This window comes from Bos javanicus, chromosome 4 (genome assembly GCF_032452875.1).
Source record: "Bos javanicus breed banteng chromosome 4, ARS-OSU_banteng_1.0, whole genome shotgun sequence".
In the NCBI taxonomy this organism is placed as follows: Eukaryota; Metazoa; Chordata; class Mammalia; order Artiodactyla; family Bovidae; genus Bos; species Bos javanicus.
The window spans coordinates 72,671,374-72,697,474 of NC_083871.1; the positions used below are offsets into that span (position 1 = coordinate 72,671,374).

The following is a 26,101-nucleotide window of genomic DNA, read 5'->3' on the forward strand; positions in this document are numbered from 1 at the left end:
AAAGTGAAAGCGAAGCTGCTCAGTCGTGTCCAACTCACAGTGACCCCAGGGACTGCAGCAACAGGCTCCTCTGTCCATGGGATTTTCCAGGCAAGAGTACTGGAGTGGGGTGTCATCATCTATTAATTATTGAATGAACTTTACATTTTGTGTCTTTAAGGAATTTAAGCTGTGAAATTCATTGGCATGAATTGTTGATAACATTCCTTTACTACCTCAGAAACTATGGTAACATCACCACTCTTGTCCCTAATGGTGAATTGTGTGCTTTCTCTCCTTTGCTGATTAATCTAGCTATTAATAGAGGTCTATCAATTTTTTCTTAAAAAAACAAAAACAAAAAACAGCATTTGGTTTTTTTCATGTTTCTATAACTTTTCTGTCTTCTATTTCTGCTCTAATCTTTATTATTTCCTTTTTCCTATTTAATTTTAATTTTCTCTTCTTTCTCTAGTTCCTTAAGGTGAAAGCTGAGGTCACCAATTTGAAATCTTCTTTTCTGGTATATGCATTTGTCACTATCAATTCCCCCGAACTACTACTTTAGCTGAATCACACGTATTTTTATTTCCATTCTCATTCATTAAATGGTTTGATTCTTTTTCTGAATTCTTCTTCAACCCATGGGGTATTTAGACATATGTTGTACAACTTTCAAATATTTGGCAAAGTCCCAGATATTGGGACATCTGTTACTGATTTCTAATTTAATGCCATTGTAGTCAGAGGACATAATTTATGATCTGAATCTTAAAAAAGCACTGAGACTTGTTTTATGGCGTAGAATGTAGTCAGTCATAGTAAATGTTCCACGCACACTAACATGTATGATGCAGAGGGTTCCAGTGAGCATCCCAAGCTACAGTGTCAGAGGATCTTTAGATAATACAGCAAGAGAGTAACGGCATGGTCCCAAGACAGAGTGTCATCAAACAGCTTCCATGTGAAGCTGTCAGAAGTCTGCTTGGAAGTGTTTCACAGCAGTACTGGGGTTAGAGGGGGACCAAGAAAATTTGAAATGGCACACAGGAGGTGTCAATACACTTATCAATAATTCATAGTTAATGTGCATGCTTGCTAAGTCGCTTTAGTCATGTCCGACTCTTTGCAACCCTATGAACCAGTGAAGTTGCTCAGTCGTGTCCGACTCTTTGCAACCCTATGGATGGTAGCCCGCCAGGCTCCTCTGTTCATGGAATCCTCCAGGCAAGAATACTGGAGTGGGTTACCATGCCTTCCTCCATGGGATCTTTCCAACCCAGGGATCAAACCCATGTGTTCTGCATTCCAGGCATATTTTTTACCATCTGAGTCATCAGGAAAGCCCCTCATATTAACAAAACAACCTAAAAATCATTAGATACCACTAGAAAGTAATTATATAATTTTAAAAGTTTTTATTTTAAAACATAAATCAAAATTACAAAGTTTAGAAAATAAAAAAACTAAGGATTTTAATTTAACTATTTTGAATGAAATGTTTGTTCAAACCCTCAATAACATCTTAACATTTTTAAGTAGCCTGAAAAGGTTAAATTATTATAAATTCAAAATAGCTACTGTACTTTAAGGTTTTGACTAACATGAAAATAGCCTCATTTGTTAGGAGAGAGAAAAAAGTTTATATAAAGTAATAAACCATAAATTTTGGTAAAAGTAATATAAGGTACTGTCACATTTAAATAAGGCAACATTCAAAAGACATTTTTACATAGAAAAAATGTAAGTAATTTGAGGAAAAATAAACTATTATTATGTTTAAATAATTAACACACAAAAGACATATTTGGATGCTGGTTTTAATTTCCCCAGTAGTGTTCATGAAGGTTTCATAGTTGATGGCAATGGTGCTTTTCCTTTCTGCTTAGCAGCCTTTTCCATTTTTATCTGAAAATTTAAAATATTTGTTGATATAATAATTTGTAAAACATCCTAAAGAAAAAAAAAGTGGTACATACCTCATTTGGATTCATGTCTTATTTATCACAGCCATTTTACACAGTTATTTAGCAGTTCTTAAGCTGCTAAATACTAAAGCCACAACCTGATTGTTGAAAGGACCTAATTGAATTTTTAAAATATAGTTTGTTGGGGTATGCAAGCTCCCAATCCCTCTTGCTCCTCTTTTTCTTCTCTTTATCTCAGAGCAAGGGCAGACTTCAGCAACACCTTAGAGACAGAGAGAGTGGGCCAGAGAGCGGGGAAGAGGCTGAGAGTCTCACTTACACACACACATAAACACATATACACACAGAGCTCAGCACACAAGAGACTTGAGGAGTGTTGACTGAACAGAGGACTCACACAATGAGCACAAAAGCAAGAACCCTGCAGAGAGGGGTCCTATCAAGGGCTCTGTGTGTGCGTGAAACATTGTCAAAGATGGACAAAATTTTCTAATTACAAACATAATCAAGTATGGTTGGATTTCAACTTTACCAAAGCATTTTAACAACATAACATATAATGAATATTGATTTGGAGAAATGATTATTTTTAATTGCCTCTAAAATTAAAAAAGAAAAAAAAAAAAAAGCTTGAATGCCTAACCTTAGATCCAGCCTGTGCACATTCCCTACAGCATTACAGGAGACACCTAATCCAGTTGGATTACCCCTGGAACACATACTGCTTAAAGGACGGTTTCCTACAATTTTGATTTCTGCATTTCAACAGTTACCTTCCAGAAGGCTGTCTTTCTCCACTGTAACTGAAACAAAGAAGAAGCTTGCATACCCTAAGAAGCAGCCTTCTGATCTTTTAGAAACACAGTCTTTCCTGGGTGGTGGGGGAGTGGGGGTGGGGGGTGGGGTGGGGGGGTGGTGGAAAGACTCCAAAGAACACAAAACACGTCTTCTTCTTACTGCTACTAATGCTCACATACACCAATTCCCATAGGCAGCACCACTGCCTTGCCCCTGCAGGAGAAGGGAAGAGAAATTATGGGGCTGGGTGGGTGGAGGCAGGGCCTCTTATCTTCTAATGTGACAGGAATAATACCAAGAAAGCAGAAGAGATCTAGTAAAATCAGTCTACCCAATCTCACCAACTTACAAATAACTTCCAAATTATAAAACTGAATGACTCCCACCTCAGTCTCTTTCCCATTTTTTCCCCTTTCTCTCTCCTCTTTCAGTTGGTTGGGAACCTCATTTATACATACACGTAGGACTTCTCTGGTGGTCTAGTGGTTAAGACTCCACATTTCCACTGCAGATGACACAGGTTCAACCCCTGATCAGAGAACCAAAATCCTGCATGCCACACAGCACAACCAAAAATAAATATTGTACACTCATATCACACTTATACTCTGTACCAGTAGTCAACAGGCCACCTGTAGGTCCCTCAAAGAACACTCCATTCTAAGACAAAGATTATAAGCCTTAGAATCAGACAGAAAGTACTTGAATTCCCTGTGTGTGTATTAGTCGCTTTGTGTCCAACTCTTTGCGACCCCATGGACTGTAGCCTGCCAGGCTCTTCTTTCCATGGAATTTTCCAGGCAAGAATATTGGAGTGGGCTGCCATCTCCTTCTCTAGGGAATCATCCTGATCCAGGCATTGAACCTGGGTCTTCTGCACTGCAGGCAGATTCTTTACCATCAGAGCTATAGGGAAGTCCCTTAAGTAGTGATTAACCACCTGAGGCAAGTTATTTAGCTAACAGCTTTGTAATTTCTAGAAAAGGCATAGTAATAGGTACTATGTAAGGGGTTGTTCCAAAGGTTTAAATAAGATTATATATATATATAAATCTAGGTACTTAATAACCACTCAATAAATGCTAGAATCTGTCTGTAATGCAGGAGACCCCAGTTCAATTCCTGGGTAGGGAAGGTCTGCTGGAGAAGGGATAGGATACAACCCACTCCAGTACTCTTGCCTGGAAAGTCCAGTGGACGGAGGAACTTGGTGGGCTGCAGTCCATGGGGTTTCGAAGAGTCGGTCACGAATGAGCAACTTCACTTCCACTTTTCACTTTCATGCATTGGAGAAGGAAATGGCAACCCACTCCAGTGTTCTTGCCTGGAGAATCCCAGGGACGGCGGAGCCTGGTGGGCTGCTGTCTATGGGGTCACACAGAGTCGGACATGACTGAAGCGACTTAGCAGCAGCAGCAGCAGCAACCCAATCCAGTGTTCTTGGACTACCCTTGTTGCTTAGCTGGTAAAGAATCTGCCTGCAATGTGGGAGACCTGGCTTCAATCCCTGGGGTGGGAAGATCCCCAGGAGAAGGTAAAGGCTACCCACTCCAGTATTCTAGCCTGGAGAATTCCATGGACTGTGGTGTCCGTGGGGTTGCAAAGAGTCAGACACAACTGAGCAACTTTCACTCACCCCTCTCATTTAGGGTCAAGTGTTAGATTTGTAGTACCATCAAAAAGGGCTTCCCTGTTGGCTCAGATGGTAAAGAGTCTGCCTGCAATACAGGAGACCTAGGTTCGATTCCTGGGTTGGGAAGATCCCACAGAGAATGGAATGGCTACCCACTTCAGTATTTTTGCCTGGAGAATCCCATGGTCAGAGGAGACAATCCATGAGATCACACAGAGTCAGACATGACTGAGTGACTAACACTTTCACACAACATCAAAAAGATCAAAGATGCTAAACATGCAAACAAAAGCCAAAGCAGTGTTTGCTCATTTCAAACGGTACTTAGCAAATGTGTGTGTGTGCTCAGTTGTGTCTGAATCTTTGTGACTTGTGGACTGTAGCCCGCCAGGCTCCTCCGTTCATGGAAGTTTCCAGGCAAGAATACTGGAGCAGGCTGCCATCTCCTTCTCCAAGGGATCTTTTCAACCCAAGGGCTGAACCCAGGTCTCCTGCACCTTCTGCATTGTCAGGCAGATGCTCCCTGGGAAGCCCCCCTAGCAAATAGATTCCCCTAATACAGTGTCCAAATGGCAAAACACCTCTTTTTGCTCCCTTTAAAAAAATTTTTCTGGCATTAACACAGTATCCTGCAACTAGTTGACCTTTAATAATTGTTTCCTTAATACAATTCTCCTTTTATAGGGAAAAGAGACCAAACAAGTTGACCTGATATATAAAACAAGCTAAGAAGCAACTCTTCAATAAGATGTAGACGTAGTTAGTAAGCTATTTTACCACAAAAGCTTCAATTATCAAAACCAACTTTTCCCCACACCCAATGATACCAATTAGCAAAAAGCAAAACCAGATTTGGATATTACTGCTTTCTAAAGGCAGCCCTGAACCCATCAGATTCAGCTTCCTAATTGTCCTTTTCCCTCAATGGTGCTTGTCTTAAGTTTTTTGGAGTTTAAGACAAGCATTAATGATGTGAATGGTACAGGTCAGCTGAGAGAAAGTTGTTACGTTTGAGTTTCTTAGTTTTTTTGTTTTTTTTTTTTTAAGTTTCTTAGTTTTTACACTCCATTCATCACACAGGCTAAAGAGTCATAATAAAACTACAACCAATAAATCCATAAATTCTAGGTCTGAATGGGCCAAGGATATCCCCTGAAATATTCACCCATAAGAACTCCCCCATTTACCTTGCCACAAGCAAATACCATTCACATGTTTTCAAGGCAGTCAACACTGCCCAAGTTCCTGGAGGAGGGAAAGAAGGAATTTAGAACCCTGCCCCTCATAAGCTTATGAGGAAACACTAAAGCTCAGTTGTGTCTGTGTTTTCCAAGAACACTGATTTGATTAAATCCTTGATGATGCTGCAATAATAGTCTCTCCTTTTCTCACTCTGACCATTTCATCTTTCCCCCTGAGATTCTATCACCACTTCTTTTGCTTAGATCAGTGTTTTCCAAAAGAACTTTCTGTGCTGCCCAATAAGGTATATACTCTCTGCGACCCCATGGACTGTAGCCTGCCAGGCTCCTCCGTCCAAAGGATTTCCCAGACAAGAATACTGGAGTGGGTTGCCATTTCCTTCTCCAGGAGATCTTCCCAACCCAGGGATGGAACCTGTGTCTCCTGCATTGGCAGGTGGATTCTTTACTGCTGAGCCACCGGAGATGCCTATATATCAGATGGTAAAGCATCCTCCTGTAGGCTCCAGTACTCTTGCCTGGAAAATTCCATGGACAAAGCAGCCTTGTAGGCTACAGTCCGTGGGGTCGCAAAGAGTCAGATACAACTGAGCAACTTCACTAGTTCACTGGATATCTCATTTCAGTTCAGTTCAGTTCACTCAATTGTCTGAGTCATTGCCAACCCCGTGGACTGCAGCACGCCAGGCTTCTCTGTCCATCACCAACTCCCAGAGTTTACTCAAACTCAAGTTCATCAAGTTGGTAATGCCATCCAATGATCTCATCCTCTGTCATCCCCTTCTTCTCCTGCCTTCAATCCCTCCCAGCATCAGGGTCTTTTCCAATCAGTCAGTTCTTTGCATCAGGTGGCCAAAGTATTGGAGTTTCAGCTTCAGTATCAGTCCTTTCAATGAATATTCAGGACTGATTTCCTTTAGGATTGACTGGTTTAATCTCCTTTCAGTCCAAGGAACTCTCCAACACCACAGTTCAAAAGCATCAATTCTTCAGTGCTCAGCCTTCTTTATGGTCCAACTCTCACATCCATACATGACTACTGGAAAAACCATAGCTTTGACTAGACTATCCTTTGTTGGAAAGTGATGTTTCTGCTTTTTAATATGCTGTCTAGATATATATGCTTAATGTCTTTACATAATTGGAATTATTTGTACATTTTGGTGTATTTATTTTTACTTAGAAGTAGCCCTTAGAAACTTCCATGTCAGGACAAAATAGATTCTGATGTAAAGTCAGATAAAAAAGGATACTTGCTACTTAATTAAAAATTTCATTTTTTTAATGTTGAGGTTTAAGCCAGCTTTTTCACTTTCCTCTTTCACTTTCTTCAAGAGGCTCTTTAGTTCCTCTTTGCTTTCTGCCATAAGGGTGGTGTCATCTGCACATCTGAGGTTATTGATATTTCTCCTGGCAATCTTGATTCCAGCTTATGCTTCATCCAGTCTGGCATTTCACATGATATACTCTGCATATAAGTTAAATAAGCAAGATGACAAAATACAGCCTTGACATACTCCTTTCCCAGTTTGGAATCAGTCTGTTGTTCCATGTCTGGTTCTTAATGTTGCTTCTTGACCTGCATACAGATTTCTCAGCAGTCAAGTAAGATGGCCTGGTATTCTCTTTAAGGATTTTCCAGTTTGTCGTGATTCACACAGTCAAAGGTTTTAGTGTAGTCAATGAAGCAGAAATAGATGTTTTTCTGGAATTCTCTTGCTTTTTCTATGATCCAACAGATGTTGGCAATTTGATCTCTGGTTCCTGTCTTTTCTAAATCTAGTTTAAACACCTGGAAGTTAGTTCAAATACTGTTGAAGCCTAGCTTGGAAAATTTTGAACATTACTTTGCTAGCCTGTGAGATGAGTACAATTGTGTGGTAGTTTAAACATTCTTTGGCATTGCCCTTCTTTGGGATTGGAATGAAAACTGACCTTTTCCAGTCCTGTGGCCACTGCTGAGTTTTCCAAATTTGCTGGCATACTGAGTGCAGCACTTTCACAGCACTGTCTTTTAGTATCTGAAATAGCTCAGCTGGAATTCCATCACTGCCACTAGCTTTGTTCATAGTGATGCTTCCTAAGACCCACTTGATTTCGCATTCCAGGATGTCTGGCTCTAGGTGACTGATCACACCATTGTGGTATGTGGGCCATTAATATCATTTTTAGCAGAGCTGTTTCTCTCTGAATTATTCTAAATAAGCCTCAAGGCCTAACACCAGCTATAAGTAAAGATTTTAATGATGACCCACAATCAATATATAATTGCCCTACAGTGTCTCTGTTACAAGTAAATGCTTAATGTAAGCAGATTTTCCAACAGACTTACCCTCTCCTGGTATCGTCTTTCAAAGAAAGCCATATCGTCCTCTTCTGGTTTCCTTAAGGAAGAAACTTGACTACTTGTACCTACTAACAAGGAAAATCAAATCTCAGTACAAACCCTTGAAAAATATGGGTTTGAACTGGGTGGATCCACTTGGGTAATTTTCAATAAATACCTACTACAGTACTATACGACACTAGGTTGGTTGTATGCCCAGATGTGGAGGAATTGCGGATATAGAAGGCCAACTATACACTTACACAAGGATTTTCAGCTGCACAGGGGTTGGGGCCCCTAATTCTGCTGTGCTGTTCAAGGGCCAACTGTAATAAGTAACATTTGATATAATTATAAATTCTTAAATAAAAAATAGAAAGAAAAAAAAACTTTCCTCCTACCAAGTGATTTTACTTTTCAAACCAGAAATTATCTAAATGAATCACTGATTCTATTCCCTCTTTTTCAGAAAGCATCATAAGACAAAAGTAATGTTTGAGGGGGCAGGGGGGAGGGACAGGATTGGGAGTTTGGGGTTGTTAGACACAAACTTATTACATTCAGATGAAAAAAAAAATAAGGTCCTACTGCATAGCACAGGGAACTATTTCAATATCCTGTGAGAAACTATAATGGAAATAAAATATTAAAAAGAATGTATGTATGTGTTTTTAAAAAAGTAATGTTCATCGGTAAACATTCTCCAGATATTCAAGTGGACTGTAGCCCAGCTAAGCTTCTCTGTCTATGGAATTCTCCAGGCAAGAATACTGGAGTAGGTAGCCATTCACTTCTCCAGGGGATCTTCTCAACCCAAGGACTGAACCTGGGTCTCTTGCATGGCAGGCAAATTTGTTACCATCTGAGCTACCAGGGAAGCACTATTAAATAACACCATATAGCTATTTCACATCAGTGCTCAGTTTTCTTCAACTACATTTTACATTTTATAACTAAAAACTGATGTAACCCTACAACAGATAATGCACAGAAGTAACAGTTGAAGGTTTGTGCTATGGTCTGAATGTATGTGCCCCCCACCACCAAAAGGCATATGTTGAAATCCTAATGCCCAGTGTGATGATCTTAGGAAGTGGGCCCTTTGGGAGGTTCTTAGGTTATGAAGGTGGAGCCCTCATGAATGGGATTAGTGTTCTTATAAAAGAGACGCCAAAGAGACTTCTCAACCCTTCTACCATGTGAGGACACAAGAGGGCAGTGCATGTGAATCAGGAAAAGGCCTTCACCAGAACACCACCATGCGGCACCCTTATCTGGACTTCCCCACCTCCAGAACTGAGAAGTAAGCTTTTGTTGTTTATAAGCCACCCAATCTATGGCATTTTGTTACAGCTACCTGAATGGACTAGACAGTTTGCATAGGCAACCATAAGTGATGCTAATATCTGCTTTCAAATTTTTCACAACTGAAATAATTTTTTAACCATCTCCAACTAACTATACCTTAACTAAAAAAAAAAAAGACACAATTATGTCATTTTGTTTTAGTTTTAATTTCTTCTGTCTACATTTTATAATTTCTTCATTGTGTGTTGTTTTGTAAGCAGCCTTAAAATTCTTTGTGGAAAGGCTGTATGAAAATAAAAGGAAAATTCTTATTTAAAAATACTTTTAAATAGTAAGTACCTCATAAATCATATAGTCCTTCATTGTTTTTATTCTTATTTACAATAAAGAAAATGCAATAAAGTGCTTAAAAATAAATTCCATTCATTTTTATGTGTAATTTAGGAATAATAAAACCTTGCTAACCTATAATTATCACTGGATTACATCTTACTTGGGAGAACCTAAAGTATCAAGGATCAAGGCAATTAGTCCACTAGAGGGTGCTCTTATTCAGACATCAAAGCAATTACATGAACCAGAGTAAGGTTTTAAAGCTCCAAACTATAGTATTATCAGAATCTTCATAATTTAGCAGTTTTTCCAAGTTAAAAATTAAGTTTATTGTTTTTTCTTAGTGTGTGGGTAATAGGAAAGAAAAATGATAATCAAATTATGGTAATATTGGGGGAAAAACAGTAATCTGGAAAATATATCAATTTACATTCTTATTTACTAAAACCAAAAATATTTTTCAGTTTAATTTCATTACCACCTGTTAGCGTTTCTGGAGAAGAGCTAGATGATGCTTGAAATGCCTTTAGAAATGGGTGGTCCATGGCCGTAACTGGAGAGTCTAAAAATTCAGCTGATGGTGCACCTGAGGACAAAAATGTGAAGAATGAAAACTAAATCTCTGTTAGGATACAAAGAAGTTATTTCAAAAGTGAAATAAATTAGAACCCCAGTAGAATCATTAGAAAAATCCTTTCTGTAAAAAGAAATTTTTTTTAGATTTTTATCTGCCATATAAAGTAGAGTCAAATGGGTAAAAGCATTTCTGCATTTCTGAGAGATCTTTTTCACAGAAAAAAAATTACACAAAAACATAACTATACATGAGCAAATAAGTATAAAAGCTTAACACAGTCAAAAAACATAATAAAAAGTGAGACATTCAGAGAAAAAAAAGCCTCTAGTTGCAGAGGGCTGAATAAACGTATTTTTCCTCTACTCCTCACTGGGAAACCATCTAAAGACAAGGAATGCAAAAATAAAGAAAACTTATTCAATAAAACAAGGAAACGTCCACAACCCTAAACCACAACCTACAAAGACCTACTGCTAAATACACTACTTCTGGACCAAAGGAAGGAAACTGCAGAGAGAAGTGGTAGGTGCTCTACTTCTTCATAAACGTCACCCTTCCCCTACATGCCTGTCCCCTTCCATGGGTAAAGGAGAGGAAATAAACTTTTAGTCCCATTTGCTTTTCAAACTGAATCCTTTCCTATAAAGTGAACAGTGTGCTGTTCAGGACAACTGCCCAGGCCTTCAGATTCCTGCTCCCTTCTTTCCCAGCTCCTCCCTCTTGTGACCTGTGGGAAGATCCGACAAGGGGGCTCAGGTCCAGCCAGGTCCCTGTGTGTCCTCTGGTTGCTATGTGCACTACTGATGTCAGGTGCTAAAGGCTGGCCTTAAGTTGGAATTTAATCTCTCAGCTTCTCAGGGCCTGGTAGCCTAACACTGTCGCACAGGAAGCCTCCCAGACCTCTCAGATGCCTCTCTTTTTCTACCGATTTCCCCAGAGCTCAGGAGACCCACATCGAGCTCTGCTCTGCTGTCACCTTTGCCCTTTGGTATGACAGATGTCATGGCAGGCCTGCTGCCTCACAGCTCTGCTGCCTTCCAAGCACCCACTATGAGCTGGGAATCACAGCCTCCTTCAGCCTCACAAAGGAACCAAATTCCAGCAGGAGGTTCTCTCTACCCAGGACTGTACATGGCTAGTAGGGCAGACTTCTCTCTGCTCCAGCTCCCCTACATATAAAATCAGGACAAAAACATGTTATGTTTCTTCTTCTCATTCTCACCTCTCTTTACACCCACCATCCCTCAGGAGTCAAAAGGGGGAGGTTTCCTTTCTTTCTATTATAAAGATGCTTAAGTGATAAAAGACCAATAGTCACAAAAAGGCAAAGATGTTGGCTACTACCACTATTACTTAGCAGTGTTCATAAAGTACCGGCCATTTTGTTTAATCAAAAATAAAAGAGTCATAAATATTGGAAAGGAAGAGGCAAAAATATCATTACAGTTGACCTTTGAACTACGCAAGGATTAAGGGTACTAATCCTTTACATGCAGTCAAAATCTGCATATAACTTTATAGTCAGTCTTCTGTATCTCCAGTTCCACAGATTCAACCAATTGCAGATCATGTAGTACTGTGGTGTTTACTATTGAAAACAATCCACATATAAGTGGACCCTCATAGTTCAAACCCCTGTTGTTCAAGGGTCAATAATATTTGCAAAATCAACTAAAAATTTACATTCAAAATTCTAAGATTAAGTAATAATGACTGGTAACAAAAGCTGCCTAAAATATTTCCTTTTTTAAAATAATCAGCTAGAAAATACAAAGGAAGGGAAAAACTCATGTATCATAGCTACAAAAAATGATGAAATACCTAGAAATAAAATTAAGAATTGTGTAGGACTTTTATGCAGATAACTTGAGAATTCCACGTAATTATACAGAAGACAACAAAGAAATGAAGACTCAATATTTTAAAACAGTATGTTTCCTATATTAATCTAAACATTCAACTAATAGAATTTTTTCAAAAATAATATCAAAGTTCTGAAAAAACTGAAAGGAAAGAATAGGTCAGGAAAATTCTAAAGTAATAAAATGAAGTCATACGTAGTAATTTACTATAAAGCTGTAGTTATGGAAACAATAGAGTAGTTGCACAGAAATAGACAACAATGAGGCAGACTAATGAGACCAGAACAATTTCTGGGTTGAGCTCAACCCTACCACTTACTTGTTGAATAACACAGAATAGATGTTTTACTATTCTGCACTGATTTTCCTTGTCTGTAAAAAGGATTAATAATAGCACCTCACTCAGAATAGTTATGAGGATTAAATGAGGTAATAGACATAAAGAGGCTGGACCAAACCCTGGCAGTACAAAGCCATAATTATCAGTAACATCACTACCATCATTTTTTGTTTGCCACTGATAATTGGGTTTTCTGTAACAGACGCATGAGCCTAATACAATCATGTATCCATAAAAACTGAAAAGAATTTATTTATGGAATTTAACAAGCTAGTTGTAAAATAACCAAGAGAAGAAAATACATAAATATGTCAAGGCAATCTTGAAAAAAGAACACAAACAGAAAGAATTTAACCAACTATCAAAACACACTATGAAGAAGAATAATTAAAAATATGAAATATTTGCACAAAATAGATAAATAAGCCAATGCCATAAAATAAGTATGATGGAATATAGTAAAGATAAAGTTTCAAATTATTTGGGAAAAAATGTTTTTGGATAACTTGTCATCAATTTGGACAAAAACTGAAGTTATACACACCTTACTCTTTCACGAAAAATAAATTCCAGATACAAGAGAAAGCTAAACATAAAAACAAAAGAAAAATTAGGCATTAAAGTAAAATGAAATAAGTTGGAATGGAATTTTAAAAAATTAAATAAAGTGAAGGAAAGCATATTTATAAAATGAGAGTAGGGTAAGGCCTGCCTCCAACGTTTAAAAACCGTAAAACCACAACAAAATCTCAAAAGACAAATGATGTATTGGAAGAAAAAACATCCAAAATAAATACAAAGGATTAGTATACAGCATATATGTATAAGAAGACTTCCTATAAATCAATGGGAAAATATAAAACATAAAAATGAGTGAAGCATATGAACAGACAACTCACAGAAAGTAAAATGGCCACTGAATATAAGGAGACTCCCCTCTCACTAATAACCAGGGAAATCAACCGACTGAAACAATGACAGTATTTTCACACATCAGACTGGCAATAAAACTCAGGGTAATGACATCAATGATCAGTATAAATGTTTGGAAATAGGTAAACTACAACATCACTAGAGTAAGTATAAACAAGGACAGCATTTTTGAAGGGCAATTCAACAGAATGAATGTATTAAAATTTCACATATGCAGACACTTCAACCCAAGAATTTCACTTCTCTCCATCTACCTTAGACTCAAATTTACATAGTACACAAGGAAGCAAGTTCAAAAGCAAAAATGAGTAAATAAATAAAATGGAAATAATCTAAATAACCATGAACAAGGAAAACGTTTAGATAAACTGCTATGTGTGTACAAATTGATGTACACATATACAAATATATATGTGTGTGTGTGTATATATGTGTGTGTATATATACACACACATATACACACACATACATACATATATATGGGTTTCCCCTGGTGGCTCAGATGGTAATGAATCCATCTGCCTGCAATGCGGGAGACCCGGGTTCTATCCCTGGATTAGGAAGATCCCCTGGAGGAGGGCATGGCAACCCACTCCAGTATTCTTGCCTGGAGAATCCCCACTGACGGAGGAGCCTGGTGGGCTACAGTCCACGGGGTTGCAAAGAGTCATACACGACTGAGCAACTAAGCACAGTTTATATATATATACACATAAAATGTGGAATACTATGAAGCAATTACAAAAAACAAGAGATTTGTATGTCCTGATATAATAATGCTTTGAAAAAAATTTTTTAAGTTAAAAATAATAAACTATAAAAAAATGTATGCTAAAAAGAATAATACCAATCAACTGATGTCAGCAAATTACCCTCTATTAAAGAATCTTCCTGGTGGCTCAGATGGTAAAGTGTCTGCCTGCAATGTGGGAGACCCGGGTTCAATTCCTGGGTCGGGAAGATCCCCTGCAGAAGGAAATGGCACCCCACTCCAGCACTCTTGCCTGGATAATCCCATGGACGGAGGAGCCTGATAGGCTACAGTCTATGGGGTCGACTGAGCGACTTCACTTTCACGAAAGAATCTGGGGTTAAGAGAAATGTTCCAGAGGGATTTGTACTTCATCTCTATTATTTGAATCTTTTATAACAAGAAAATATTCACTTATGTTTACATAATTTTTATAATAAAACCAAAAATCCACATAAACAGAAGTATTTACAGTAGATACTTACAAAAGAGACTCACAGACTTAAGAGAATGAACGTATGGTTGCAAAGGGGAAGGATGTGGGGAAGGGATAGTTGGGGAGTTTGGGATGGACATGTACTGCTGCTGCTGCTAAGTCACTTCAGTCGTGTCCGACTCTGTGTGACCCCATAGACGGCAGCCACCAGGCTCCCCCATCCCTGGGATTCTCCAGGCAAGAACACTGGAGTGGGTTGCCATTTCCTTTTCCAATGCAGGAAAGTGAAAAGTGAAAGTGAAGTCGCTCAGTCATGTCTGACTCTTCTCGACCCTATGGACTGCAGCCTACCAGGCTCCTCCGTCCATGGGATTTTCCAAGCAAGAGTACTGGAGTGGGGTGCCATTGCCTTCTCCGATGGACATGTACACACTGCTCTATTTAAAATGGATAACCAACAAGGACCTACTATATAGCACATGGAACTTTGCTCAATGTTATATGGCAGCCTTGACAGGAGGGGAGTTTGGGGGAGTATGGATACACATATATGTATGGCTGAGTCCCTTTGCAGTTCACCTGAAACTATCACATACACACATGCATGTGTATACGTACACATGTACAAAAGCCTATGTTTCAAAATGAGGTAGTTATAATGGTGAAACTTACATACAATAGGGTAACAGGTAAACTGTATCACATCAAATAAAGTAAATATTATTTCACTATTACAAACAATGAAGCTGTGAGTCGGGATAATCTAAATACCATGAACAAGGATCTTTCCTCTTATGTTTTTTAATTTTCCTTTAATAATCAAACATTGCATATGACAATAAAACATTTAAAAAAATAAAAATAAAATGAGATAATTTTTTTGAAAATAACATAAATAACTTAAAGTGCAAAACAAATATAAGGCTTCAGTATTGTTAGCACACATTAAAGCAAAATGACAAGCTCACAGTTCATATATCATCACTTACCAATTCCACTGTCATCTAATCGTATGTAGCCTTCTGCCAGCGAGCTGAAGCCAGTTAATCCTCCCATTGCTGCATAAGGAACGTCCTGCCCCACTGGTTTTCCCTGAGCCAGTCTTTCTTGCTTAGTTTCCACTACTGTGTCATGGGCATATGCAGGCTGACCACAAGCACAAGTGAAGCAACTATGAAATCCCGAACACTTAGAACCTGAATCAAAATGTAAAAGGAGTTCAATGTTTTCAAATATAGGTAATTAGTTATATGCCCTCTAAACTAACTTAGCTTGGCCCAAACCACTTGAATTCTGGATCTTTCATACACTGTCCTCTGACGCCAGTGCTTACCTCTACCCCTGAACTCCTTTCCTCCAGCCACTGCTCTTATTTCTAAAAGATGCTAAAGCATAACGGAGTATGCAACAACAGCAACAAAAAATTGGAAAAACTAACTAGGACTAAAGGATACTGGGCTAAAAACACTGGAGAGCTAGGAAGTGAAGGCCCTCTCCTCAAATACTGAGTTAAAAGCAGGTGCGGGGGGACAATCCAGTAGTGAAGAAATAATGTAGAAACATGTCCCTGAGTCAATTCCCCATAAAAGCCATAATGGAAGGCCAACTCACAGATACAGAAAGGACGCAATGGAATATTGTTTAACGATAAAAAAGGAAAGAAGTAATGATTGTGTGCTACAGCATGGATGAATCATAAAAACATTATACTAAGTGAAAGATGCTAGTCAGGAAAGACCACATACTCTATGATTCCACTTACATGAAATGCTTAGAATAGGTAAATCCACAGAGATAGAAAGTAGGTTACTGGCTGTCTAGAGTTGAGGGGTAAGAGGAATAAGGAATGATTGATATGGATATGAAATTTCTTTTGGGGGTGATGAAAATATCTAAAATTTATCGTGGTGATGGTGAACAACTTTGAATATAAAAGCCATTGAACTGTACCCTTCAACTGTGTATGAATTTTTTAGCATGTTACTTATATCTTAATGAAATCACTATATATAAAAATACAAACCATATTGAAATACAGTCCAGAATATACCATTACAAAACCCTTAAACATTCACACTTTTGACAAATATGTACAGAAACCAAAGCACATAATAAATAAGTTTTATTCAAATACTTCCATACTTAGTGAAACAATTTATGTCTGCCATTGTCAATAAAAATGTTTTATAATATATTTAATCTTAAGATTTCAATTCAAGATACTACAAAGAGAACTGGGAAAACTATCTCCTGAAGAAAAATACTGGAGCTAATTTTAAAAATATTCTACCTATTTCAAAGGGTTTTTAAAAGGATAATCAAGGGACAGAGCATATGAAACGGTGGCTGGGATTTGGGTACAGGTATTGAGATACAGTAGCTCAGTGGGTTGGAGAAGGCAATGGCACCCCACTCCAGTACTCTTGCCTGGAAATCCCATGGACAGAGGAGCCTGGTAGGCTGCAGTCCATGGGGTCGCTAAGAGTCGGACACGACTGAGCGACTTCACTTTTACTTTTCACTTTCCTGCATTGGAGAAGGAAATGGCAACCCACTCCAGTGTTCTTGCCTGGAGAATCCCAGGGACGGGGGAGCCTGCTGGGCTGCCGTCTATGGGGTCGCACAGAGTCAGACACGACTGAAGCAACTTAGCAGCAGCAGCAGCAGCTCAGTGGGTAAAGAATTTGCCTTTAAGGCAGGAGATGCGGGTTCAATTCCTGGCTTGGGAAGATTCCCTGGAGGAGGGCATGGCAACCCACTCCAGTATTCTTGCCTGAAGAATGCCATGGACAGAGAAGCCAAGCAGGTTACAGTCCATAGTGTCGCAAAGAGTCCGACATGACTGAAGGGGCTGAGCACAGCACAAGCACGTTGAGATAAGGGTGCTATTGCCTACAAAGTGTTAAAACCATCAAGCTACATTTTGTTTTTCCCATCAAACCATGTTTTATGCAGTAACATAATAATCTGCAAGTGAATCATAAAAAATTTTTAGACCTGTAAAATCCTTTTTAAGGATGATTATTCTGTAAATGGAATTCAGTTGATAGAACATCCAGAATTTGAAATTTTGAATTAGATCGTATCTAGTAATTCTTTAAAATCTATTACTACTACTTAACCTTATTCAAATTACATGAGATTAGAGATTAAGGTCGATGACTAAAAGCATATGAACAACCAAGTTTTCCCACAAACTTTTAGAGTACGTGTTCATCAAATCATTCCCAGTTGTCCAATGTGACTGTAGCTGAATGAAATTGGCACAGAGACACATCAAACATTCAGTAAGGGGATAAAAGCATTCTGTTTATATGTTGATCATAATGTAACTCACAGGCATTGCATACAAAGCCAGGCGCTGCACTGTGTTGATCGGCAAAGTGCTTACATCTGCAGCGAATGGGCTGTGTGCCGTTCAGAGGCACGTAGACGTAAGCCCGGCAAGGGCAGCCCCTCATTTGGCAAGGCAGACTGATGGGGCGCTGCGGGGGAATCGTTTCAAAGTCAGTTTTATGTTGCTTATACCTAAGAGAAATGAAAGGGATGAAATAATAGCACAATGCAGATACTGCCAGAAATTACAACTGGTATTCTCTTACAGGCAAAATGACTCTTTCTCATTTTTATTTTTTGTTCATTGCTCTTGTTAGTAAGGTGTAAATACACTCCCCTAAAATGCAGTACTTGTCAGTTACGTTGCTTTGGTCAAAGAAAATCTTCACCCATCTAAATTTTTAATCAAGGAGAATTTTCACAGCAACATACAAAGATATAGCATATAATTCTCTTAAAATACTATTACAGATTCTTTAATATAGAAACACAACCCACAAGTATGAAGAAAAGCTCATGAAATTCTCTTTATCAAAGTGCATTATTTACATTTATTTTCACAGGTCTGCTATTTAAAATTGAAATAAGTTCAATAAACACATATTAATATAATTTATTTTAATATACTTACACTTTAAACTTCAAAATAAATTATTAACACCATTAAAAGCCAAAACTCTTTGCTAAAATGCTGTACGTAATTTTCTCAGACCACTGGCTTCCTTCTCATTAGATGATACTCAGTAAAATCATATTAAATTTATTACTCTCAATATTATACTAGGTAACATAAGTTAAAATAATAATAACATACCTTTTTCACTTAGCAAAGAGAGTCAAAGTTTTTTTTAAAAACTGTACATATTTCACAACACTGTAAAGAGTGTTATCAAAGAACCAATCCCATTTAATAGGGTTTCAAGAAACAGAAAAAGATCCATCCATTAAGCCAGATGGTTCATTTTTGAAATAAATAAACCCTAAGAAAATGATTCCATGTATATAAAGAGCTCTGTGCATAAGGGTAGTATTAGCAACAGTACTTTAAATAGTGATGTACACAACACAAACTAATAATAAAGGAATGGATAAGTATATTACAAGAAAACAGTTTTCTAACTCTAACAGTGAAAACATTTCTTCAAATATCTTTTACAGACCATAATACTATATAAAATAGATAACACAGAACTGGCTAACACTAGGTAAAGAGCCATAAGTGGAGTCTGTCCTTCCCCTTAGCTGCCCCTCCAGCTGGTGAGCCCCTGAAATTCTGTGGGAGCTCTGGGGAAAACATGGCAAACACAACTGGATTAGCTGGAGTATCAAGGAGGTATTAAAAATCTTGTGTGCAATTACTATGAACAGTGCGGAAACATTTCCATGATTCTGTCATGAAAAACTACTTCAATATTTATACACACGTATAATTAACAACTAAGGCTGTATATTGGCACCCTGCTTATTTAACTTACATGCAGAATACACCATGAGAAATGCTCGACTTGATGAAGCACAAGCTGGAATCAAGATTGCTGGGAGAAATATCAACAACCTCATATATGCAGATGACACCACACTTATGACAGAAAGCAATGAAGAACTAAAGAGCCTCGTGATGAAAGTGAAAGAGGAGAGTGAAAAAGTTGGCTTAAAACTCAACAGTCAGAAAACTAAGATCATGGCATCTGGTCTCATCACTTCATGGCAAATAGATGGGGAAACAGTGACAGACTTTATTTTCTTGAGCTCCAAAATCACTGCAGATGGTGATTGCAGCCAAGAAATTAAAAGACACTTGCTCCTTGCAAGAAAAGTTATGACCAACCTAGACAGCATATTAAAAAGCAGAGACATTACTTTGCCAACAAAGGTCCGTCCAGTCAAAGCTATGATTTTTCCAGTAGTCATGTACGGATATGAGAATTGGACTGTGAAGAAAGCTGAGTGCCGAAGAACTGATGTTTTTGAACCGTGGTGTTGGAGAAGACGCTTGAGTGTCCCTTGGACTACAGGGAGATCAAACCAGTCCATCCTAAAGGAAATCAGTCCTGAATATTCATTAGAAGGACTGATGCTGTGAAGCTGAAACTCCAATACTTTGGCCACCTGATGCAAAGAACTGACTCATTTGAAAAGACCCTGATACTGGGAAAGATTGAAGGTGTGAGGAGAAGGGGATGACAAAGGATGAGATGGTTGGATGGCATCACCAACTCAATGGAAATGAGTTTGAGTAGACTCTGAGAGTTGGTGATGGACAGGAAGGCCTGGTGTGCTGTAGTCCATGGGGTCGCAAAGAGTCGGACACAACTGAGTGACTGAACTGAACTGAACTGAACTGAAGTATGTAAATAAAAAAAGTACATACACATGTTAAAACTTAACAGCATCTGGCTTTAGGTGGTGTCTTCTTTCTACATTTCTTTGTATTCTTCATTTCCATGTTTCCAATGTTTTCACTTTTCTTTTATACTTTTTAAAAAATATTTATTTTTAATTGGAGGATAATTGCTTTACAATACTATGCTGGTTTCTGCCATGTATAAGCATGAATCAACCATATGTATTCATATGTCCCCTTCCACTTGAACCTCCTTCCCACCTCCCAAGTTTCACTTTTATAATAGGGAAAAATTAATTTAGACAGAGATCTCACTGAGCAACTGGTACTAAAGAAGTTTTTCCATCCAAGTGGGGTTGGGTCAATTTTGAAGTTCAATTCTATGCTGTACCATTATAGATATGTATATAGATATGTATATGTACATAGATATGAGACTGGCACTAAACGTACATAAGAATAAATGATAAAACTAACATAAGTTTACCAGAAAACAGTGGAAGAGTTAGTCTCTCAGTTATGTCCAACTTTTTGCGACCCCACGGATTCTAGCCCACCAGGCTCTTCTGCCCATGGAATTCTCCAGGCAAGAATACTGGGTAGCCATTCCCTTTTCCAGGGGACCTTCCCAACACAGGGATCAAACCCAGGTCTCCTGTATTGCAGGTGGATTCTTTACCACTTTCACGTCAATGGAAGTTTACCAAAGCTCTCTTCAATTCTGAACAATATCAACATAACCCTCATCCTCTGTTCCTCCAGTGTTTTTAGTTGGGGTTGCTAAATAAATTTCAAGTCAATCTACACACCACATGACTCATCCTAGCAACTGCCTAACAACCTCTGGCAAATCTTGAGTGTGTAAACAGCAACTGCACAAAGACTATGTCAGGAAGGAGCCCCAGAAACGATCAAAACAGGGAGGCTCTCCCGTGGCTCCTCTGGAATAGAAAGCTAAAGTTTTTACCTAAAACCACATAATAGTTTCTGTGATTTTTCCAAGAAGCAGCTTTGTCCTTTTGAGCTTTACAACTACGATCTGTAGCAGTGATAAAATTTAAAGTAGAAAATGACAAACACAGCCAAATGCAAATCTCAAGTGCAGGTAACACACATCAATGGCTGCAGCCTCATGTATTTCCTTTTCTTGCATGCTTGTATTTTTGTTTAAAGAAAGATATACATATACATACACACACACACACACACACACACACACACACAGCGTTGATTGACCCTTGAACAATATAGGTTTAAAGTGTAGATTTTTTTCAATAAATACACAGTAGGCCCTCAGTGTTTATGGGTTCCACATCTGTGCTTAAACTAACCACATATCATGTTCCAAGGATCATGTTTATGATCCACGGTTGGCTGAATCCACATCTGCAAACAGAAGGGCCCAGCTGTAGGGCACCAGCATCCCCAGGTTTTGGTATCCACGGTGGGTCTTGGAACCAGTCCTCTGTGTGTGTATAAATAAAAGAGAAAGGTATTCATATAAAACATTTCTTAACATATAAAAAGAGACTAGTAAATGTGAGGGAAAATGCTTCTATTTGTAGATTGGTAAACTTTTTAGTGTGGATCAGCTCAAGCAACTTTAAAATCAGTTTAGGGAACACTACTCAGTACGCTACAGTGACGTAAATGGGAAGGAAATCCAAAAAAAGAGAGGATATACATATATCCTGATTCACTTTGCTACATAGCAGAAACTAAAATGGGCTTCACTGGTGGCTCAGACAGTAACGAATCCACCTACAAAGCAGGAGACCTGGGTTCGAGCCCTGGGTCAGGAAGGTCCCCTGGAGAAGTGAATGGCAATCCACTCCAGTATTCTCATCTGGAGAATTCCATGGACAGAGGAGTCTGATGGGCTGCAGTTCATGGGGTTGCAAAGAGTCTGACATGACAGAGTAACTATCACTTTTCAGAAACTAACACAATATTGTAAAGCAAATATACTCCAATAAAAACGAATTTTAAAACACATTTGACAAAAATAAATAAACAAAATAAAATCAGTTCTGCAATCTGATGACCCGTTCTCTACTACCTTGTCCAGTGGTGGGAGAGGCAGAGTGAGTGTGCTCCCCTGCCAAACTAAAAAACCCCTAGCAAAGCCTGGAGGCACCAATATCTTTCTTATCAATGCTAAGAGGAAAGATGCTTAAGGTGATGGGACTCCATAATGAGTTCTAACAAAATACAGCAGAAAAAATGTAAAATACAGCCCCCAAAACCTTAGATAATTTCTGCCATATTATATAAACACCTGTTTTCAAATATTTCTCAATTATCATCAATAGTGTTATTTATAGAAGGAAGATATGCCCTGCTACAGTTTTATGTTTCCTAATCACCAGAAAACTTAGCAATAAAATATCTTACCTATGTGTACAAAAACACAGTGTCTCTGGACCCACAAGTTTACAATCCATTCCCGTGGGTGACTGCCAACTCACATACAATCTGTTCTGTAAACGCATAGGTAAGACTTTTCTTTTGTATTCTTCACATTCCTCAGGAGTAAAAAGTTTCCCTCCGTCATCCTCACCAACAATTCTACAACAAAAGATACTTCTCTTAAGCCATGTGTATTTCTTTTCTGGGTTAAAAATAATAAACTCTAAAATTAAACTATACTTGTATAGTCAAATGTATAGTCAGAAGAAAGACTGCTTTGGCTTTATTTTGTTACATTAGGCTCATATTAATAGCAAAATTACACACAATAGTAATAAAGTTTTTGCTTCCCATAAGAAAAAGGATTATAAATAATACCGTCAATTAATTCATAACATCCGACTTCACAGATCCAGGTTTATCACTGGAGAATTACCACAAATTCATCTCAATTTCTCCTTTGATTCTGAAGTAAACATGCTCATTTTTCACATTAAAGTTGGAGACTAAACTGCTAAAAATTCTAATATTTTCCTCCTTTAAATATACTTTGCCCCCAAAACAAAATAGTACAAAAATCATCCATGCTGAAGACAACATGATTAATGTCCATACCTGACTCCAAACCCTGGCCAGAAGTTTAAACTATGATAGAACCCACAAACACCCTTAGATCTGCACCACTTCATACCTAACATATGCATTGAGTAATCAGGCATATCATTTCTAATTCTGGAAGTAAGACCTCAAATTTTTATGGGAAAAATTAAGCTACTGCTATTTATTAATTTCTTAGGAAATTAAGAATTGTCCTCCTTGTTAAAAAAGGAAGCATAATCAAAAGCATGTGGTCAAAACTGAAGAAATTTCTCACTGAACATACTCCCTTTAAAAGTCACTGAAAGTGTTATTTGCAGAATGTTACATAATTTTTAGTGCAGTCAGTGCCTTTTCTCACTTTCAAGCTTTTAGCTATGGTAGATAAAATAAAAACCAATTCAGAAGCTATGAAATCATCACAACTTTCTTCCTTAAATAATTAAGGTACATACTAATAAATAAATAATAAAACTAAGGGCATTTTATTCTGAGCTAAGTTTTGGGCTATTTCACCTTTTTACAGCTATTAAGAAGTACATCAACAGCTACTGAAAAGACCTTAAGATCAATGCAGACTTTTAAAGAAAGAGATTAATTATATATAGTTCTAAACCAGTGTTGCTCAAACTTTATTTACAGAATCCCCAGGAGATCTAGTTCAAATGCAGATTCAGATTAATATGTCTCAATGGGGCTGGCAATGCTCCCCAACAACGCTTACACTGCTGGTCCATGATGGCTACACTATGAGCAGCAAGGCTCTAACTTCTACAGAGAACCATTTCAGGTAGTTTATGTTTGGAAAGTAATTTCGCCCCAGCCCCCAACATTTCATAGGCCAGGAATGAGACTACAACTGAAGGCCCACATTCCACATACCTAAACATCTAAGTATCTGAGGTGTCCAGTCAACATCAGGACCCAGCATAGTGCTCCTAGGGAAAAGGCCTGGAGAACTGGAGGCGAAAGGAGCAGCTCTGCCCTAGGTAAGCTTGGTATAAGCTGTTAGGGACTTTTGGCCTTATGTGAACCTAAAAGGGAATGGGACCTGACCCATCAAGCTTCTCATCCTCATTTTTTCTGGCTCAGAATTACTAGATATTTCTGGACGTCACTCAGAAGTATACCACCTAGACAGTTCGAGGGAAGAGCAGTCAGATAGCAATCCCTTTACCCAAGGGATTTGGCGGGACCACCTTGAGATGGAGCAACCCCTGTGGCTCAGGTTTCAAGCTGCACCTGTTTCCCACTGAGGCAGTGATCATCTGACTTCCCCTTTACACACACACACACACACACACACACACACACACACACACACCTGCCTCTCACCCAGTTTCCCAACTGTCAAAAATCTTTCTTGGGAGACCTTAAAAAAAAAAAAAAAAAAAAAGAACACATTCTTGCAGGTACACCAGCCTTTGTCAGGGCCCCAGGCAGTGAGTCACTACCAAAAGCCCTAGGGGCGGCTGCGCTTCCAGTTCCCGGGTAAGAGTTTCTCTAGAACCAGTCAGTCAGTCTCCTAAAACCAGCACCTCGTGGTCCGGGGCACGTTTGGAAGTTCACGTCCCACCCTATTACAAAGTGAACATGCAAACCTGATGTCTGCTTTTACAGGCCAGGTGTACTCAACGTGTGATCTACAAGGGCAGTTAAGAAAAGAACAATGGACCTTTGCGTAAATCTGGAGTTAATAATTCTTTCTCAAAGGGATCAGAGCCGGAGATCTTTTAAATTGCCTCGGAAGAGACTTATTAGAATAGAACTGCGTGTCATCACAGTACTAGAAATAAGAAGCCTGCAATCAAAGTAAGCCACTCCACCAGCCCGGGAACGGGATTCCGGGAACCAAGGCCAACCAGCGCCTGTCCCCTGCCCGCGCCTCCAGCACCCCTCCCGCGAAGGGGATCGGACCGGCCTCCTGGCTCCGCAGAGGCTCTGCCTCACCTCCGGTACTCCAAGTACTCGTCCACTGCCGCCGCGCCGCCAGGAGGTAACGTCAGCCGCTCCATGGCGGGCGGGGAACCGGGAGGCACCGGCTCCAGCCGCCCTACGCACGTGAGCCGAGCCGGGAGCAGCCAAAACCTGCCCCGCCCCGCCCGGCCGCGCCCCCTCTCGCCCGCTCCGCTATTGGCCCGGCAGGACGACCGCGGTGACTGCGCAGAGCTCGCGCTTCCACCTGGCTGGCCACTCCCGGCACTAGAAACTCGCTCTCCACGCTGAACCCTGGTGCTGTAGGGATGCTGTTTACCGCACTCCGCAAACCCTGCCCGTCTCCTTCTTCCTGGTCTGTTAGGTCTCCTTGTAGTAAATAAAATAATGAGTGACGATGGAGTGCAGTGTCTTGCATGTAATGGATGCACAGAATGGGCGTATTTCTTTTACAGCACTTTTCGCTGGTTCTGAGAAGGTTTTGGATAGTTTGAGAGCTCTAAGCGCTATAATTGCCAGCTGTGTTTTCAGATTTGGCATTAAAAGCACTGTGACGTAGAAAATCAGATAGTCTTGAGTGTCTGTGTTCAGTTTGAGTGTCACTATAGCAACATGTTCTTCAAAAAAAGTGAGTAGCAGATTTAAGAGGTAACAGGAGAAACTAGGATTAAAACAAAACCAAAAACCTTTGGAAATATTCTCCACAAAATCCATTTTAAAGTTGAATTACCAGAGATTGGTAATATGTCCAGAATTTGGTTTAGTTACCCGGAAAAGAGGTAGGAAATCCATTATTATTCAGGAATCAAACTCTGAGGCTCCCTAGAGACCAGGGTGAAAGTGAAAGTGAAAGTCGCTCAGTCTTGTCCGACTCTTTGCGACCTCATGAAATTCTCCAGGCCAGAATACTGGAGTGGGTAGCCGTTCCCTTCTCCAGGGGATCTTTCCAACCAGGGATCGAACCCAGGTCTTCCGCGTTGCAGGCGGATTCTTTATCAGCTGAGCTACCAGGGAATCGGGTTGAGCACCTTCTATAAATCGTCAGGGAGGGAAAATCCAGTTTAAAAAAATATT

The 26,101-nt window shown here is 39.1% G+C and overlaps 2 protein-coding genes across 7 annotated transcripts in view; both read right to left on the reverse strand.

Annotated features, from left to right (window-relative positions):
- The window catches only part of STK31 (serine/threonine kinase 31), an 85,279-nt gene extending 75,204 nt beyond the window's left edge, over positions 1 to 10,075 (reverse strand). The window contains exon 1 of one of the 2 annotated variants that reach the window (XM_061414348.1): positions 9,989 to 10,075. The gene's annotated coding sequence lies outside the window, so the exon portion shown is untranslated. Of the gene's footprint in view, positions 1 to 7,872; positions 7,953 to 9,988 lie in introns of those variants that run through there. The other variant, XM_061414350.1, reaches the window with a different exon arrangement.
- On the reverse strand, positions 1,784 to 25,578 carry FAM221A (family with sequence similarity 221 member A). 5 transcript variants are annotated; one of them, XM_061414355.1, is made up of 8 exons: positions 25,043 to 25,126; positions 22,481 to 22,654; positions 17,744 to 17,934; positions 15,396 to 15,602; positions 9,989 to 10,093; positions 7,873 to 7,955; positions 5,526 to 5,583; positions 1,784 to 1,887 (listed from the first exon to the last, which is right to left on the reverse strand). In XM_061414355.1, exons 1-7 carry the CDS (start codon positions 25,105 to 25,107, stop codon positions 5,566 to 5,568), a joined length of 843 nt encoding a protein of 280 aa, XP_061270339.1. In that variant the 5' UTR covers positions 25,108 to 25,126; the 3' UTR covers positions 1,784 to 1,887; positions 5,526 to 5,565. The 5 variants fall into 5 exon arrangements, with proteins under 5 accessions (XP_061270339.1, XP_061270341.1, XP_061270338.1 ...); XM_061414357.1 differs by lacking the exons at positions 5,526 to 5,583; positions 25,043 to 25,126 and adding an exon at positions 25,347 to 25,578; XM_061414354.1 differs by lacking the exon at positions 5,526 to 5,583 and having other exon boundaries at positions 7,873 to 7,952.
- Positions 25,579 to 26,101: the final 523 nt, after the last annotated feature.